At 38.5% G+C, this 19,303-nt stretch overlaps 1 protein-coding gene across 1 annotated transcript in view; it reads right to left on the bottom strand.

The window, feature by feature from the left end:
• Positions 1 to 16,176, bottom strand: part of LOC148349772 (phosphatidylinositol transfer protein alpha isoform-like) — a 30,524-nt gene extending 14,348 nt beyond the window's left edge. The window contains exons 1-5 of the mRNA XM_088320814.1: positions 15,957 to 16,176; positions 11,468 to 11,498; positions 7,104 to 7,249; positions 3,925 to 4,016; positions 3,819 to 3,826 (exon numbers count right to left, since the gene is read on the bottom strand). Of these exons, the coding sequence (XP_088176940.1) occupies positions 3,819 to 3,826; positions 3,925 to 4,016; positions 7,104 to 7,249; positions 11,468 to 11,498; positions 15,957 to 15,973 (294 nt within the window). The 5' untranslated portion in view covers positions 15,974 to 16,176. The remainder of the gene's footprint in view (positions 1 to 3,818; positions 3,827 to 3,924; positions 4,017 to 7,103; positions 7,250 to 11,467; positions 11,499 to 15,956) is intronic.
• Positions 16,177 to 19,303: the final 3,127 nt, after the last annotated feature.

Raw genomic sequence — 19,303 nt, forward strand, 5'->3', positions numbered from 1 at the left:
AGCAGCCAAATAAAAAGAGAGGGAGGAAAAACAGTTAATTGAGATTTAATGCACACTTGATAATACTCAGAGTATTTGTTTTGTGTTTTTGTATGGCTGTGGTTGTCTGTGAGGATCATGTGATAGCACGTGTCCTCTCTCTTGTGGCACAACCAGTAAATTATTTAAGAACTCGTCAGGGTGCCATAGAGGTAGTAGAGACTCTACTACCTCTACTACTACTAAGTAGACCAAGCTGGTGACATACAGTATGTGTTCTATGGTGTCAAGTGACTTGCACAAGAATAGTTAGATATCAATATTGTGTTTATTTGTGTATAACACTCTAAATTTGGGGAGCAAATGTTACCAAAAAATAACTCAAAGTTCGGGTTGGCAGTGTACACAAGGTTTGAGGGTATTAAGTATAGCCTTCTGTGCAGGCAAAAAAAGTATCTAGATCATCTGAATTAATACTTAACAAATAATTCCTTATTTTGCATCTCCCTGGTTGTCCTGCTTCCAGATGTGTGGTTTCATAGTCAACCAATTTAACCAATCACGTTTGCAATATTAGTTGTTGCTAGGCTGAGAAATCTACCCGGAGGCCTTTGCAATAATTCTGAAGGTCAAGTACCGTAACATCAGTCTTTGAGAAAGATGTTGGTTTAGCAAATCAGATTCTGAGCTTCTTCTATAATTGGCTAGGGGGAGGTAATTCACCAAAGTGATTGCGCCAACAGCTATTAAAGAAAAGACAGAGATTCACAAGGATATATATTGTTGTGTTGATTAAACACTGAAAGGTCGGACAACTCCAAAGCAAGCGAGCCTTTTGCAACCAGTAAAAGGTTTTTTCTGCCACTTTCGGATGAGCGGTAAGAACTTAAGATCGAGCCCAATCCTGTACCAATCAAAGTTTTGGGCCAGATTAGGCCTAAAATGTCAATCATTACGTTAGGGTCCAGTTAAGCTTCTTTCGCTTGGCTTTTTTCTATCCACCCATCATTGTTGTTCTTTGTCTCTGTCCGCAGAGTCTGGTTTAACTTTATATTTTGTTATAGAAGACAGGCTTTACGCGTTGCCCCTTTACGCAGCATGGGGCCCATCGCGTCAAACACCCATCTTCCCCCAATTGTGATATTTGGGTTGCCTGATTTCAAGTGGACTGTCTGGCATCGTTGGACCCAGAGCACAGGGTGTGCAACGGGGGGCAGAGTCAGCCAAAATCACCTTTCATCCTCCTGTGTCCTCACAAATGAAATAGGAAATTTCACTTACAAGAACATGTTAATTTGTAAAGGACACACCACTATTTCAGACTGGAGCTGAAGGCCTAGGTTTTTAATTTTATGTTGTTATAGTTTTTATTGGTTTATGTTGTCAAAAAGATATTTTAATCATGGCCCTATGTAACAATGTTTGTCACTTACAATGCTTAGTTTGAGATGAGGAAAAGTGAAACTAGATTTTATACTGATTTTTAATCAGAAATTAGCGGTGCGCAGTGTTGGGAATAACGCTGTTATAAATAACGTCATTATTTTTTCAGTAACCGGATAATCTGACAAAATATTTTTTCCGCTGTTACCGTTACCGTCCTCCGAGTGCTTCACATCACGTCTTTTCGGATCGTGTTACATATATATTTACTAATGTGCTGAAATGAAAGGCGAATTGGTGAATGCGGCGGCAAATAACTTAAATAGTTGGCAAACGAAACGGCTCTATCAGCCTTTTTTCTCTTGTGATTGGTCAAAATTACTTTTTTTTAATGGATTCAGAGCTGTTGACTTTGAATTTGAAAAATGGTTGAAATTGTTTTGTATTTTATCTTTTTCTTTTTTCTTTCTACATTCAAAAATATATAAATTTATGTTTCGTGTTTTCTTTAGTGTTAACGTTTAAGTGTTAATTTAAGTCATTCTTAATAATACATAATAAATATTTAATCTATGGATTAAACAATAAAAAAAAGTCTGAAAAGCCACTTGTGAGCCAAAGGAGCTGGCTCTTTTTAGTGAGCCAAGCTGAAAAAGCCAGTTCTCTAAAAAGAGACAGAATTTCCATTTATATAGCGCTTTTCAAGTCAATGAAGACCTCCCAAAGCGCTTTACAATGTGCTCCACATTTTTCCCTTTTACACAATAACTATCCAATAGCAGTGTCAGCCATGCAAGGCACCTACCTGCTATTAGGGGCATTAGGGATTCAGTGTCTTGCCCAAGGACACTTTACCATATAACTCGGAGGAGCCGGGAATCAAACCTGTGACCTCTTCATCCCAAGACGGGCCTTACTGAGATTCAAAGATGAATGTCACTTAATTTTTTGTGCCTCTACCCAGAAAAAACTGAAATGTTGAATATTGGTCCAGCTCATTGTCGTGAGTTGTTTTCAAACACTGCCCTGAACCGAGACAAATGTAATATCACCCATAGTGACTTGGTCAAAAATCTAGGTGTTATATTTGATCCTAATCTGTCGTTTCAGTCACACGTGAAAAATATTATTAGAATAGCTTTCTACCACCTCCGTAATATTGCGAAGATTCGTTCGATGCTGTCCCGATCAGGTTTTAATTCATGCATTTATTACTTCTCGGCTTGATTACTGTAATGTGTTGCTTTCTGGTCTCCCCATGTCTAGCTTTAAAAGTTTGCAGCTGGTTCAGAATGCGGCAGCTAGACTTTTGACTAAGACCAAAAAGTTTGAGCATATTACTCCTGTATTTGCCAACTTGCACTGACTCCCAGTCGACTTAAGATGCAACTTTAAGGTTCTCTTAACATACAAATGTTTGCATGGACTTGCACCCTCTTATCTCTCTGATTTGATTTCCCCCCATGTTCCTGCATAGAGTCTCCGCTCGGAAAATGCCGGTCTACTTGTGACTCCGAGAGCCAAGAAGTGTACAGGCTTGAGAGCCTTTTCCATCCGGGCCCCGGTGCTATGGAATGCCCTGCTTCCGGAGATAAGATCTGCTACCTCAATGGAAGTTTTTAAATTTAGACTTAAGACACACTTCTATTCCAAAGCTTATGATTGATGCCCACCTCATATTTTGTAATGCCCTGTCTTTTTTTGACTGCCTGCCTGGTGGTGATACGAAGAAGGACGATCTGAGATGAGTCAGCCGGCCAGCCTGTGACCTGAAGCATGTCAACGCCTGCATTTACCAGCTGGCAGAAATGGGAAGCTGTGTCGTGGCCGTCATAGACTTTATGGACTCGTTTACAGGCTGGGGGTGTCGTTGATGTCATGCACTTTTCGGACAAATTTTCAACATGTTACCTAGTGTTTACTATGTTTGTGTACTGTAATGTTAAATCTAATTCATCTTGGTCATCCTGAAAGGGGGATTGCCCCTTATGAGGTCCCTTCGCAGGGTTTCTCTTTTTACTCACGCTGGGGTTTTGGGTTGTTCCTTGCCCGCATGTTGGTTTGGGATCGGGTAGTTGTGTGGTTGTGATCCTGTGCAGTCCTTTGAGACATTTTTGTGATTAAGGGCTACATAAAAAAGTGTGACTTGACTTGACTTTACCTCCTAAGCCAATGCCGAGTTAGATTTAATTTATTTAAATACCTTTATATTTTTTACTGCTTAAAGTTATTTTATCATATTGTTTACTTTTGTTGTACTTCAAGTGGAGGATATAATTGTTGCTGGTGAGGTGCATTAAATATGACAAGGTTCTATAACACAATTAGCTGGCAATTAAACTGACTCCAATAATGCTCCAAAAATTTTAAATTAGCGAGCACCAATCGCTAATTACTTTTTTTAAAGTAACGTCCCTAACACTGTACTCGAGTGCAGGTTATACACAAATAAAAACGGTAATAACTATCTGAAATTTGTAAATGGTGAAATCAATCGCAACTGCTGAGAATTTCAATACAGCCGTCAGTGTACTGTTGGTGTGTTAACGTTGGCATGCTTACCTGTGCGACAATACGGGTACGCGTTCCAAGCTTTCTCGTGGATGTTGAGGGCTGAAGCCGGGGCTAACATTCTGACGAAGGACGGCACTTTACTGCAGGAGAAGATTATTTGGGGACACAGTAAACAAACTGTCAGGATGGAAATTATTGCTGCAATAGATGTAGAATTGTCATGGGGGTGCCTAACTTGTGACGGGGAAATTCTGCATTCGCTAATGCAAGGTTCAAAGTGGCGAGCTTTAAACTTGGTTGATAGTCAAATAGAGATTTTCTAATGTTTTTTGTGAGTCTACTTATGGTGGAAAAGCCTACCAAGAGTTATGAATTGGTGAAAGTAGTGGATTTTTACAAAATTATATTTTTGAAAATTCAGTGTGAGTGGTCATTAACCCTTTTAAGAATATTTTGTGCGTTTACTTATATTAGACCTGATCACCAAAAAATAATATGTTTCAGGGTCTGGAATTTCAAAGAAGTGAAAAATCAAACTTCATTGCCATTTTGCGCTTCACATATTCTGGTATGTGTAACCCCAAAACAGGCTATTATAACTCAATTTAGTTTACTTGGTAAATAATTGATTAGCATGTATTTTTTAGCACTTTCTTGTAGTAAAAAATACTTTGTTTAATGTAAAAAAAAATACTTATTAAAAAGTAAGCAAAAGTACATGAACTATCACATATTTGGAATTTCAATATTCGTAGGTTGAGAAACTTGAATTCATTTAATTTAAGCTAGGTAGATAGAAGATTGTAATTGGCTGCTTTGAGTGGTTGTTGTTCGGGAGTACCGAGAGGGTGTTAGAGACCCCATGAAAGCAGTTGTTTATCGATTTTGTTGGTATTTATTGGGGGTGCCTTGACACGAAACCTAGCTAAAGACACTCGCGGAGGCCTAAAGTATGTTTGTGTACATTTTCACAAAAAACGGTTCAGCCGTTTTGGAACCTATAAGTCACATTAAAACACAGTAGTTTAGATTAGGTATAATAAATTAAATCAGATAGATCACATGAGCATCAACTAGAGGGAGTGGACATAATTGTCCGACATCTTGCTGCGGTGGCTACCCGAAAGCCTCACGAGAGCGCGGCCAAAAAAACAAGAGGAAAAAGAGTGTAGATTGGTCACTTTGAGTCTCTATAGGTTGTATTCTTTGTTGTGCTTTATACCATTCGTTTTTGGTTGCACAAAAATACAGCATAATCTAGTGGTCAAATAATACACACTTTCCCTTTAAGTACAGAATACCTTGACAGTAGATGTCATTCATTTGTGTTGATCAGGGCTAAATATCACAAATTTTAGTTTTTGCATTTTTTTATATTTATTTAGTTTTTAATTGAAAATGAAATAAACAAATAATATAAAAAATATATCTATAATGCCTAAATCTCACCCCTTCTCTACATGGACTTCAAATTGAGCAGCATTAAAAATATTTTTACTATAAACACTTAGGTCAAGAATAACCTTTAAATAGTGATTATTTAAATCAAATTGATTCAAGCAGTTGTTTGGTGTTTTTTAATATTAATCAAGAATGTGAATTGAAAAACTAAATATTGCTATGTTTGCTTTTAATAGTATTTATTGTTGCATATGATATGTGGGTTGTCTTTCTTCTGATACGAACCCATTTTGGGTTTTTTTTGTTTTCATGAGCAAAATGGTACATTTCTCTCAGTGTGAATTATTTGGCTTCTGACGTCGTTGTATTGGGTCGTGCAACCAAAAACGAGTGCTAAAAACCGCAGTAAAAAATACAAACTACAGACACCCAAAGTGACCAAACTGCACCATTTTTCGCCTCATTTATTAGTCAAGAGTCTTGCAAGCTTTTTATATGTTTTGGGGTACCTGTAGCAGCAAAATGGAGAACAACTATGTCAACTCTAGGTGAGGCTCACGTTATGTAAAATAAGTGCAAATTTCTCCACTTACAAGTATTCAAAAATACATGTGTACATAATTGGTCATGTATTTTTGCTCATTATTGAACTTAATTTTACTTTTTTTTCCAGATTTTTGATTTTTGTAATGATATTTTCAATACTAGGAGGTGCCAAATAGGACACACTGTCCCTTTAAACAAAAACACAGATATTATTTTGTGTTTTTTATTTTATTTGTCTCTTCATAGTAACGAAACCAATGTTTTACGTCATTTTTGGGGTAAAGGGATTAAAATGAAAGGTACCAGGCTTTGGGTGTTTTTCTAAATTCTGGGGTTGTTTCAACAAAACAAAACAATTTTTTGTGGGCTGTCTTAAACAAAATAACAAATCGTTGGGTCAAATGAACACAACTAAGAGATTCTCTACTGTAGCAAAATGTTTTAGAGGTTGGTTTTAAAGGAACAGTGTGTATTATTTAGCGTCTTCTATTGGTAAAAAAAAACACCTTATTTTATTCAAATATTTTAAAAATATTTTTCTAAGAATCAGCAAAAATACACGAACCATCATATAAACATGCATTAAAAAAAAAAGTAGTAGGTCAACAAATATGCATGGTTTTTTATAACATGGGCCTCACCTAGAGGGAGCTGACATACAGTACTTATCTGGCAACTTGCTGCTACTGTCTTTAGGGGACCTTTGGAAATGGTCAGTATAACCCAAGGGTTGGGAACCTATTTACAATAGTCTTTGATCTGTGCAGCCCTTTGATACTCTTTGTGATTAAGGGCTATACAAATAAACATGACTTGACTTGACCTGAACCTATGGCTCACAAGTACCAAGGTGCCCCCTAAGGAGAGCTAGGGCACCTGCAGACCTGTTCCGAAAACAGCTCACCAGTACTCGGTCATTGAGATTTTCTAGTGAAATGTATGTGTCAGTGGTCTATTTAACCTTACTTCCAATAATCAACCTGGTAAAAACATAGTAACAACAAAGTAATGACATGACAAGTTGTAATTGTAGAAATACATATCAAACTGGGTGCCCATTGAGCTAATTAGTAAGATAAATTAGTTATTGGCTTGAAAAAGGTTGGAAACCCCTGGTTTAATCTGACATCTTTTTGGGTCCACCAGTGATGATCGTGCGCCCCCAAAAGTCACATGGCTGAATAAAACCTGCGTTGCTGGAAGAGGTTTGAACAATCCCTCCCACACCTGTTTGTTTGCTGTTGTTAAAGCTGACCAGGAACAATAATTGGAAAATTTACCTCTGCAAGTGGTAGATTTTGTGTGTGTATTGCCCTTTCTCGCCATCTTTCTCATAGGGCTCATTTTTTAGCACCTCCACGCCTTCGCCGCCTCCCGTCTCGTTCTTGCTGGCCTCAGCTACCGAGTACAGCTGGCCCACTTGATACTGCAAGAGAAAGACCAAAAAATAACTTGTGATTCTTTGCTTTATTTTTCCTTAGAATGCCTAAAGACGGATTTTTTTCTCAAGCGATTATTTTGAAACCACCCCCTGGCCTAACCACCATCTTGCACAGAACAATGGTGGGCTTTCTTTTTTAATCGGATTTAATCCGCTGCACGAGTAACCTCGGCACAAATCTGGACACGCGACTAACAGCGTTAGTGGAGGGGTCACGACACATTCCCTTGCAAGTGACTAGTGTTGCATTGCGAAATTGTAAAAACTGCGTCACGACAGCCTTTGCGGCTTCACACATTTAGATAATTGGATGCATGGAGAAAGTCAGTGCCAATGTGTCCTCACACGGCCGTTTCTGATTCATGCATTCATATATCCATCCATCCATTTTCTGCGCCGCTTATTCTTAGTAAGGTCGTAGAGGTGCTGGAGCCTATTTCAGACATCTTCAGGCAGTGGGCAGGGGACGCACTGAACCGGTTGCCAGCGATTCACAGGGCAAAGGCAACTACCTCATTCACACCTAGGGACAATTTGGACTGACCTATTAACCTGCCATGCATGTCTTTGGAATGTGGGAGGAAACTGGAGTGCCAGGGGGAAACGCACGCAGGTGAGGGGAGAACATGCAAACTCCGCACGGGGAGGCTGAACCCTGGACCATGGAGCTGTGTGTTAACCACAAAGCTGCTGTGCCACACTAAATTCATGGAGTTAAATGAAAATTGTAGTAAAAATAAACGAGTGACCCAATATTTATTTTATAACACAGAATAACACAGTAACACAGAATAGCAACAGTTAAATGTACTTGCCCATGAAGTAGTAATAGTCATAAAAGTGATTTTTTTTTTCAGTGTTTCTGTGTGTCCTGTAGGGCTGCAACGGATAGTCTAATAGAATAATAATAGATAGTAGAAATAGTCGACTATAGTTGCCAGACACGTTATTCCAATAGAATGAGGCATTTCCACATGATTATTCTCTGTCCTGAGAGTCGTTCATGCGCCATAGCGTCTGTCTTGAGCGGTACATACTGAAATGACGTAACAAAACTTTTAAAGTTTCAGGGCATTTTAGCCTGCACATGACCCTAGTGGTTAAGGGATCCAAACCAAACCAAAAACAATCGTAAATAAAAAGTTTTCAAAGCAGACCTTGTGAATCATGGCAGTGCCTCTGTAATACACAGAAATGAAATGAAATGATCTGCATTTATATAGCGCTTTTCAAGTCAATGACTTCCCAAAGCGCTTTACAATGTGCTTCACATTTCCCAATAGCAGCCTTGCAGCCATGTAAGGCGCTTACCTGCTTATTGGGGGTATTAGGGGTTCAGTGTCTTACCCAAGGACACTTCGACATGTAACACGGACGAGCCGGGATTCGAACTGGGATCCCTTGATCCCAAGACGAGCGCTTTACCTCCTGAGCTACTGCCGCCCGAACAGACAGTTATAGAGAACTGTCGGACAGCTAACCGAAATGGACTCTGACTCGCCTCAATAAGATTCACATATAACATTCAAGCCAATGCTGTTTTGATGACATGCATTGTACATTTTTACGCTTATATTTCATTATATAAGAGAGCAATACACTAGACTGTGCCTGATTAGAAATGAAATGCACACAGTCTGAAGAACAAACATCAATTTTTAAAACCGTTTGATTCCAAACTGCTAAGAATTGTTGAGTACTTTTGCTATAGACTTTGCATTCCACCACTGAATGTACCTTACACAATGCAAATATATTCATTTTATTTATGCGACTAGTGCTTCTACAGAGGTTTATTTGTGGATTTATGTCTTTACTGACCAAACATTCTGCATAATTAGTTTTGGATAGGGCATTTTTATTTTATTTTTTTTGGCAAAATCTGCAGTATGTTCAATAAAAGATGTATTTACCACTGTGCCAATTATTTGTGTTTATTTTCATTTGCTACATGATTAAATGACTTCATGATAAATTTGAGAAAAAATACAAATTATCCAATTAACTGTTTTAATAGATTGTAACTAGTTGACTATTAAAAATAGTTTTCAGTGCCCTAGTGTCTTGTCTAGTTTTCCACCCTTGCGTCAGCCAATCAGCTCCCTCAGCTTTGAGAGTTTTGTCCATGTATGTCTTGTCTCACTGACAGCCATTTCCTCTGTTGTTGTCGTAGGTGTTTTTTAAGTTTATTCTGATTGTTTGTCTTTAATATTGGACACCTGCAAAGAAGATGGCATAGGATGTCAGGGTGGTTCTTTATTTTGACTAATATGCACTAATATGGTTTCCTCCGGGCACTCCGGTTTCCTCCCACATTCCAAAAACATGCATTTCAGGTGAATTGGCCGGTCCAAATTGTCCCTAGGTGTGAATGAGCGAATGAGTTGTCTGTCCCTGTGTGCCCTACGATTGGCTGGCAACCAGTTCCGGGTGTCCCCTGCCCACTGCCCGATGATTGCTGGGATGGGCTCCAGCCCCCCGCGACCCTACTGAGGATAAGCGGTACGGCTGATGAGATGAGATGAGATGAGATGTACCATTATCACTATTGGCCAATAACAGCATGGTTCTTTGATTCCCACAAGAGTTTTGTAACCTGGGAGCTTTATTAAAAAGAAAGAGCTGGTGGGAGGACCTTTAGAACAATTTTAGAATTTTGAATTGTGAGGGTTTTTTGTACAGACCTCTTCTGTTCGACTTGTCAGTTCAAAATTATATATTGTGTTTTTACTATCACAATAATTAATGTCAATTCTCCTTATTTTGAGTGGATACTGATTGAAATGTAAACTTACAAGTCTTAGTCACATATTGTTCTTGTAAATCTTATTTGCTAGTTTGTACCTTAATGTTTGTCATTAAAGCCATGTTTGAGTACACACCTGATTCCCCATATTTGGGTTCACAATTCCCATTGACATGACATGATTGGCCTATTCTGTAAATGTTGTGTAAAATCATTTGTATTTTATATGAAATAAAGAGTAATTTCAGACAAACCCAATTCGACCAATAAATGCATCGATACATTTCTATAAATTCTGCCAAGCAACTCCTTGTTAATGCGTCCAGCCTCTTAACCGACCGGAAATAAAACCTAACCGTTTGTTGAGAAAATGTTAAAATGATGCAGCCTTTGTGACACTTCTCCAACGTCGGGGGAAGGGTCCACATCACACATTTGCGTATAACATGTCCTGCTAGATCTGAAGGTCAAGGGCGCTGAAGACACATCTCAGAGTCCTTCAGGCTCTTCTGCGCTCATACAAAAAATGAAACATGGTAGGGCATCTACTAGCCCAGTCTTTCTCAACTGGTGGTTTGGGACCTCAGCCTTGGAAAAATAATGCAGAGAAGAAGAAAATAGAGATCGTCAATTACGCTCCTTAACAGTAGATGATAATAATGCCTTGTTCGATTTATTCTACCTGTTCAGTCAAATGGAGCGTTTGATAGGTACCACATCTAATTTTATTTTGATTTTTCTGGATTGATTTTTTTTTCTGCCCATAATAACGGGTCCCAAGAAAGCAAGTGATAAGGGGAAGGAAATGTGGTAAACAGTGACAACAACGATCGAGTCGGAGACGGAAACGATTGCGAGATACGAAAATGGTGTGCGCTATTGAAGCGCTGATGCAAGGTAAGGTAATGGGTTTGAGAATGTTAAATTTTAAGCTTTTACCAGTATATTTATTTTTATTAACTAAACAATTAGATAATTACTGATGTTTAGGTACACGCTTCATAATTATTTTGAATTTATGTTATTATGTCTCTATTTTAAAGCAGTTTAAGGGGTCACCTATTTGCAGTGTAGGCTTATATGGGAGTATTTACTGTACTGCAATGTTTTTGGTTTTGCTGGTCATTGTGTTTTTTTTTATAAATAAATAAATAAATACATTTAAAAAAGGTGAATATATATTATCTGCTTTAAACTGCATAAACATTTAATTGAATACATTTCAAAAGTGGAATTTATTTCTTGATTTGGGTCGAAGCTTATCATTAGGTCGGAAAGGTGGGTCCTGATGTCAGACCAGTTGAGAATCAATGCACTAGCCAACGACAGATTTCAATCTCTAAAAAAAAAAAAAAATCTATTGTAGGTGTGCGCTTTCAGGAGTTTCTTTACCAACAATGACTAGGCCAGCAAAACTCTGGATACAAAAAGTACATCAACAGAACATTTATATTTACCTCTTCCACGGAGATTGGAAGAATCACACGACTGCAGGATAGAAGAAAAGTGGCAGTTAGTATAGAAAAAAACAAGTGTAATGAGAAACACTTAGTATCAAACAAAGTAAGACACAGAAGACAAAACTACCATGTTTTCCAGACTATAAGGCGCATGGAGAAGCCCTAAATTTGTCAGAAATTTGAAAGTGCGCCTTTTATACCGGATTAAAGTGATCAAGTTGGAAGTGCATAGTTATGATTAAATTCGACAGCAAAGGGTAACTCTTCTGCCTATGAGAAACATGCAGAGTGGTATTTAAAAACCCTTTTGTGGTTAATGTGTTATATGTTTGTTGCTAAAACTATTTTTAAGTGGTGAAACCAGATGTTATTATGTTAATTAATGTTTTACAAAACAAATTATTTCAAGTTTAATCTATTATTTATTCATTTTCCATTTAAAGTATTAAACTAACTTTATGCTGTTCAGTGCTGATTGTTATAAGAATACAGCTCAAAACTTTCTAATACAACTACTTTTAAATGTCACGGAAATAATTTCCCTGGTAACTAGTTGCTTTTCCTATTGGGTAAGTCAGTTACTAACTCAGTTTTTTGAGATAAAGCAGTGAGTAACTATAACTAATTACTTTTTTAAAGTAACATACCCAACTCTGGCTATTTTGAAAGTGAACCTGTGAAACCACTACAGTTTGTTCTATACTCAGACTCAAACTCCTCACTCCAGCGCTTGTTTTCGCATCTCATCTCGTGATCGTAATGTTGATTCAAACATGCGGAGGAAGAAAAAGTCTGTCCTCCTTCACAATCTTTAGAAATAACCATCTAAAAACAACTATTGTATCTGTAACTTTGAAAAATCAGACCGTGTAGCAACATTATAGGTTGGCATTTAAATTCTTATTGATGAAGCAAACTTCAACTAGCCTATTATTATTTTTGATAAAAATGACTTACTCAAATAGGCATTACATCGTGTCGAGAGTACAAACCAACATTAGCAGATAGAGCACAATGTCAAAATCAAGGCCACATCTGGCCCCCCAAAAAGGTTTTCTTTGAGTTTTCTGAGGTGGTCTTGATTTATTATTGTATGATAATCCAGGAATCAATGTGTACTTGTTTTCACCATAAGTTAGTTTTCCTTGTACTTAATTTTGCTGTAGTTTAGTGAATGATAGAAAAATGTTTTTATTTTTCCGTTTAAGAGATTTCAGCCCTCTTTTGCTAAAAGATATGCTACTCATGGTGTCTGAATAATACCTGCTTCTTTCATTTATACTTAACGTAGTGGACATTTTTATGTCAAAGAAATTTGTCTTTTGTGCCTGTTGAAAATTAAGGATGACTGGCAGAAGAAAATATTACTTCATTTATCAGATCATATTGGAATGTATTGTTAGCTCATTAGACCATATGTCTCTTTTATTTTGTTTTCAACATTTAATCAGTTCATCCCTTGGCTTGCAGCTGAATTCTTTATTCTTCCATACGATAGATCTTAACATGCCTGACATATAGTGAACTATCTTTTTTGGAATTCATTTCACTGTTCTGCTATTATTTTGAAGCAGATACTATGCATCTTCAATTCTTACTGTTGGCACGCTGCATTCAAAACATTTGAATTTTTTTCTCTCTCATGTTTTACAACACAAAGTGACTATGATTCGTACAAATTCTTGTCTGAAAAGAACACCATTTGGAAAACTCAATGCCACTCAAAATAAATTATCATAGCAATAGCATGCTACGCTAATGGCAGTACCAAAATATGTGGCAGTTTGGCACAATACTGCTTCCTCTGTTTGCTAATCTGTGGATCGACCCCAATTTTGCACAGCTGTTGCACGCAGGGCCATCCAAAATAAGAGTAATGACAATAATTAAAACATGCGCATCAAAAATCCAAATATTATTTCGGGATCTTTTTTTTCCAAGCATCCTAATTTATTAAAGTACTTATTGTTGATCCTGAATCAAACATCGATTATTTTGACGGATGTGAGCATGTCAGTTATCAACATTTACAGCAATAAAGCCCTTTGAATTCACTTCCAGGCACACATCCGATGACAATGGTGTCCTATTCCTAGTCTAGCAGTGGCAATATATTGATGAGTGGTGGTCTGTCAGGGCCTGCAAGGCCTTCTCCGCTGACCTAAAAGTATAACTGAATCATGTTATGTTAATTATATTTTTAAATACTTCCAGATTGTCTGTCAGCTTCCTTTAATTGCTTCTTCCCTGGTTGTGCTACTTCTAGATGCGGCTTTCATATTTGAGCATTTAACCAAACACATGTGTATAAAGAGGTGTATCCAATACAAAATTACTGAAGTATCTGTACACAGGGGGAGCGAGGCAGATCCCCTAGTTGTTACCTGAAGTGACTGGCACTACATACTGTGTTGATTTAATGTGATCTAAAGTAACACACTTAAAACAGTCTTCATGTTAACTAACAATTCGTTAAATTACATCAATTACGAAAGTTACACATGCCAAAGGCAACAACAATAAGTTGGCTACCGCGTTAGCTTAGCGTAGCAGTTAAAACCATTAGGCCCTTCTGGGTCGGACACGTGACAGACAACACTAGCCTTGATACATTCATACACATCTGAATTAACATACACTACTCCATGGATTAAAAAAAGAATAACAATCAATGACACACATACATTTTGGCTCCTACAACATTTCAGCCATTACTAATTCTGCAGGTCCCGAGGCATAAAATAAGTCAGAATAATGTTGTTGGTTTAGCTGACCAGAAACCAAGTTAGCGAGCCAGCGCCTTCTGGCGGACCTGGGAAAACCTCAGTAGTTTCACAAACTATGATTGGCCATGGAACATGAAGAAAAATACAGGATCCTAGTGTCCATTGCTTCTGTCGAACTGACTTTTTCAGCCTGAGATAAAAAAAAAACATATTTCCTAGATACGATAGGACAGGCTGGACTTTCAGCCTTAGCTTCGATGGCAATGGAAAATAACTTCTTCATGGAACTGAAACATGTGATTCCGTATGGCATAGTAATTGAAATCTTCTTAAGGTAATAAAGGAGGATGCTTTTGTGCGAAAATTAAAAAGGATTTTGAATGTGTAAGATGTGGCTTTATTCCTCAATAATAATTCTAAATATATGACACAATTATTGATGCTTTTTTATATGTGTCGCAGCTGTAGCTGCACTAAATGTTTTCTAGCCATAAAAATAGTTATTGAATAGTTGAATTGATTCAGACGTAGCACTATTGAAGGCTTAGGTGTGACCAAGGTTTGTACCCCTTTTTCATGGCCAAATCCAAGCACTTTTAAGGACTTTCAAAGCCAAGTATCCAATTTCTGCATGTCCTATTAAATCAAGAACTTTGGTGTGAATCATGTATTTTTCAAGAACCACAAATATATATGAAATTTGCGTATGTGATTTCTAATTTTGTGTGTGCATTTACTAAGACATAGGATTTTTAGATCTTAAGACAATCGTGATAGGAGAAAATAACAGTCGTATGTAGTTTACATTTTTAGTTGCAGGAAATTCTTCTCATACAATTTACTACTGGGAAACGCCACCTTTATTGTTTGCATGACCAATAATAAATGACTCAAGTTGATACATAATCCTTGCACTAATACATGTTTTATAGTGACCTGTTTAGGTGTGCATGCACCTGTCCTCTTGGGCGTAACCCATACGGGGGCAATGACGCTTCATCGGACAATGCCATACAAATTAATGCCAGCTGCCGTTAATCACAAGGGAAGAATAGATGCAATACCTGAGCAAAGCCACCAGAGAGCAGCACCAGCGTCATTTCTATCAGACTTGTTGAGAAACATGCCAACAATTACAAGCATTTACAAGCACTTCAAACAAAATCAAAGCACTTTTCAACCCTTGAAAACATATAATTAAAATTCTGGTATTTTCAAGGATGTCAATTACCCGTACAAACACCATGAGACATGTACAGGCCACCACTGATATTGATTAAACTCATGTGACCAAGCCATGTAAAAGGAAGATGGCTATAGGTGTGAGCAGATAGCTTTGTCCTTGCTGCTACCAGGCCTCGACTTCTTCCAATCATTTTCACATCTTTTTTCTGTGTGTCTCTCTTTTTATTGACTTCTTGCTACATATATTCTTCTAAAGTGGCCCCGTGAGAGCTTTCACCTTCATCGTGCATGGAGGAGGAGTGAAAGAGTAAATGAAAGACGAAATTGGATGCTATTGAGGCATTTTACATGTTTGACTCAATCCATGTGCAAGATTTGAAGGGCAAAGCCGCCATGCATGCCTGAGCCGGATGCTGCACGTGAGGATGATGATATGAAGGATGATGATGCAGACGCCTTCATCATCTCGTTTCATGCAGTGGAAATATGAAAACCCACATCCTCCTCCTCCTCCCTCCATCCTTTCATCCTCCACCCTTAATGTCGCGCGCGCGCACACACACACGCATACTTACAATTCCTTGATGAGCATCGTTGGGTAATTGAATATGAAATAAAGGCGCTCAAAAGAAAATGTGGTGTAGAATAGCGCGGATGCTCCTTTTCTTCTTTTCCTTATCCGGTTTTTCACCAGCTATGTCATTCTAGCTCCACAAGCCGCCGACTGGCTGCTGCCTTGCGCGTTGACTTCCTTCCTGCGCGCGGCCTGCTACTGCAGAGAGGGGGGAAGGGGGAAGGGGGTAGCATGCATGGAAGGGGGTGGAGGAGGTAGCAGTGGGTGAGTCCATTTAGGGTATTAAGACGGGGGTGGTAATAAAAGAACAGTGGTTAAATGGAGCTACGCAGCATTCGTTCCTAAAATACACGCTAAGAATGAATAATTTATAATGATATAAGTGGACGGAGAACGGCCTAGCCACTGGCCCTTTAAGGCACCTGCGTAGGCGTCAACGTTACTTGTCTGACGTCACTGGTGGGCCAGCGTTGTTAAAAAGTCCTCCTATCACGAAACAGCAGTGAGTGACGTCACAACACGGTGTCATACACGCTGCTTCTAAAACCAGAGGAAAATACATAAACAAATAACTGTAATGAAAATGTATAAAACAGGTACCAAAAGAGAGATGGGAGCCTGAAGAGAGATGGGAGCCACCGGGCTCTACTTGCCCAAGAAACACCTCAGGAAATGGTGCCCCTACCACATTAGTGGTGAAGGGATACAAGGTTGTCGGGGGTTGGGGGGCAGGGGTAGATATTGCCCACCCACGGACACATTCTGCCTACCCAAAGGAAAGTGGATGTAGTAATGAAGGCAGTCTGGGCAGAGCATATGCTATCTCATTGATATTGTGTATGTGGCAGCCCCTCCCATCATAACCCTTTGTCTTAGTGATGGGAATTCCATCTCTTTTTAGAGAATTGTCTCTTTCGGCTCCTCCCCAGATTGCTTTTGGTGCTCTAATCAATATATTACCAATTATTGGGTAAAATCATGCACAAAATGACTCAAGAGGAGGAAATGTATCACAAAAAGAAAAGAAAGACAGCAATGAAAAAAGAAACAAAATGATTAAAAAAAAAAAATTCAAAAAAAGCATTATAAATTAATACTTTTTTTTTTAAAAAAAGGCTGGGGGAAAAAGAATCACGAAAAAAAGCAAGCACCTAAACTCTGAAAAGACCAAAATGTTTGTAATTGGTCCGTCAAAATGCAGTGACTTGTTCTGACATTGACAAACGTAATATCACCCAAAAATTTAGGTGTCAACCAATATTTTACGTTGACACTATCTGTGTATTATTTGTTATTGCAGCATCCATTGCGGCCTGGTCATCCAGGAAGGGGGATTACCTCATGTGTGGTCCCTTCTCAAGTTTTCTTCATTTTCCTTGTGTTGAGGTTTTTTAGTTTTTTTCTTGCCCTTATGTAGGTTTTAGATCAGGGGATGGTGAAATAATAGTCTGTGGTTTGCAATAATCTGTGGTCTGTGCAGCCCTTTGAAACTCTTTGTGATTAAGGGCTATACAAATCAACATGACTTGACAATAAAAACACGTAAAAAATAGGAAAAAAAACAAAAGAAAAAATGGGTAACTAAAGAACAAAATAAAAAAATAAAATAAGTAAAGAACTCGGAAAAACAAAGTAAAACTAAAACAAAAAGTAAAATGAAGAACAGCATGACACAGACCAGGAACGGAGACAGGACCCAATTGTGTTCGTTTTACTCAGTTTTTATTAAGAAGGAGAACAGGACTTGCATCCACGATCCGATGATCGTCGGTCACGGGTAGCAGATAGCAGGAACGCGGAAGTGGCACTTCCGTGTCGAGCGAGGGTAGTTGTTGACAGCGAGAAAAACAGGTCGATGGCCGGGGCGGAGGAGCAAAAACATAAACGGGTCCAGAAAAGAGGTCAGCAACAGGTATCAGACAGAAAACAGGGCAGGATAGAGTCGGAGAGTCACAAAAGCTTGCTTAGCTGGGAGCATAGGTTCGCAGACGATCTGACGGGTTTTTTCAGGAAGGCTGGAGTTTAAAAAGAGTCCAATGGGGCAGCCACAGGTGCCTCGCATCAGTAATTATGACACAACAGTTTAAAAAGAAGGGATAAACAGAAACAGAAGAAAAAAGAAGAAGAGAAAAGAAATTAAAATAACGAGAAAAAAGTAGGGTGAAAATGTTGTGCAACCCCACATCATGCGTCTGATATGCCCCCCCTGAGAGTTTATGTCTGGTGACGCCACTGTCACAAACTAAGGAATAGATGAACAATAGATGAAAAAGGCAAAATTGTGCAAAAGGATGAAAACAAAAAAGTTATATATTAATGATCCTGTATACGTATAAATAAAATGGGTGCACTCACAATGGCAGTTGAACAGAACATATCATAAGTAATGTAGTTTAATTTGTGTCTTTTCTCAAGACGTTTAAAATAGATTAATCAAATTTAAAAGGAAGCTTAATTCTACTTATTCATCATGGACTGTTCTATATTCTATCAGTCTTTATAATTATTCATCTGCCACTTTCCTTGATTTTGTGTCTTGACTATTCATACCTACCTACCTAGGAATCTATCAGTAGCAATTGTTTTCTCGAGTATCACTCACATTGTATGTCTATTTCTTTGTACTGCTGTATGCAGAAACATTAAGTATTACAATCACGTGAGTGGCCTCCAGATGTCCTCCCTGAGTCGAAGGGTCCAGGTCCTTTAATCCTGACCTGGCGTCCCAGCAAGAGTTCAGCCACGAGTGCGTGGATGCGTGAGCAGGGCTCGGTCATTATGTAACGACGGAGCTGTTGCCATATTTTTAGCGCATCAGCATCCTGCATCCGACCGCCAGCATCCGCTCGTCGTCATCCTCGGATTTGCCGTCGGAAAGCATGTCAGGGACGCCGTTCCATGAATGAATGAAGCGAGCGACCAATGTGGTAATTAAAGCGTGTCAGATGCAACCGACTGGGGAAAATTCTCTCTATTGTATGTACAAAGTCAAATCACAATAAAAGATTCTGTTTTAAATTGAACTCAGAGATCTTGTTATGGCTTGGTGGTAGATGATGGACCCATGTGGGGGAGGCAGGAAATGGAAAAAGGAGTTCTTAAAAAGAAAGTTGTATTCAATAACAAAAACAGGATCAGAGTAGCAACAAAGAAGTCTGCACAAAGCAAAAAACAAGTCAAATTAAGTTTGGTATAGCCCTTATTCACAAGAAGTCTCAAAGGACTGTAGCGGGTGGTTGGGTGATTGGATCCCTTAACCACTAGGGTCGTTGGGGCACAATTACCTGTGGTGTGTTTTTTGGGAAGTACAGCCAATTGCCAATACACCATCCCCTGATCCAAACTTTC

Source organism: Urocampus carinirostris, chromosome 17, assembly GCF_059441175.1.
Source record: "Urocampus carinirostris isolate Australia breed hairy pipefish chromosome 17, RoL_Ucar_1.0, whole genome shotgun sequence".
In the NCBI taxonomy this organism is placed as follows: domain Eukaryota; kingdom Metazoa; phylum Chordata; class Actinopteri; order Syngnathiformes; family Syngnathidae; genus Urocampus; species Urocampus carinirostris.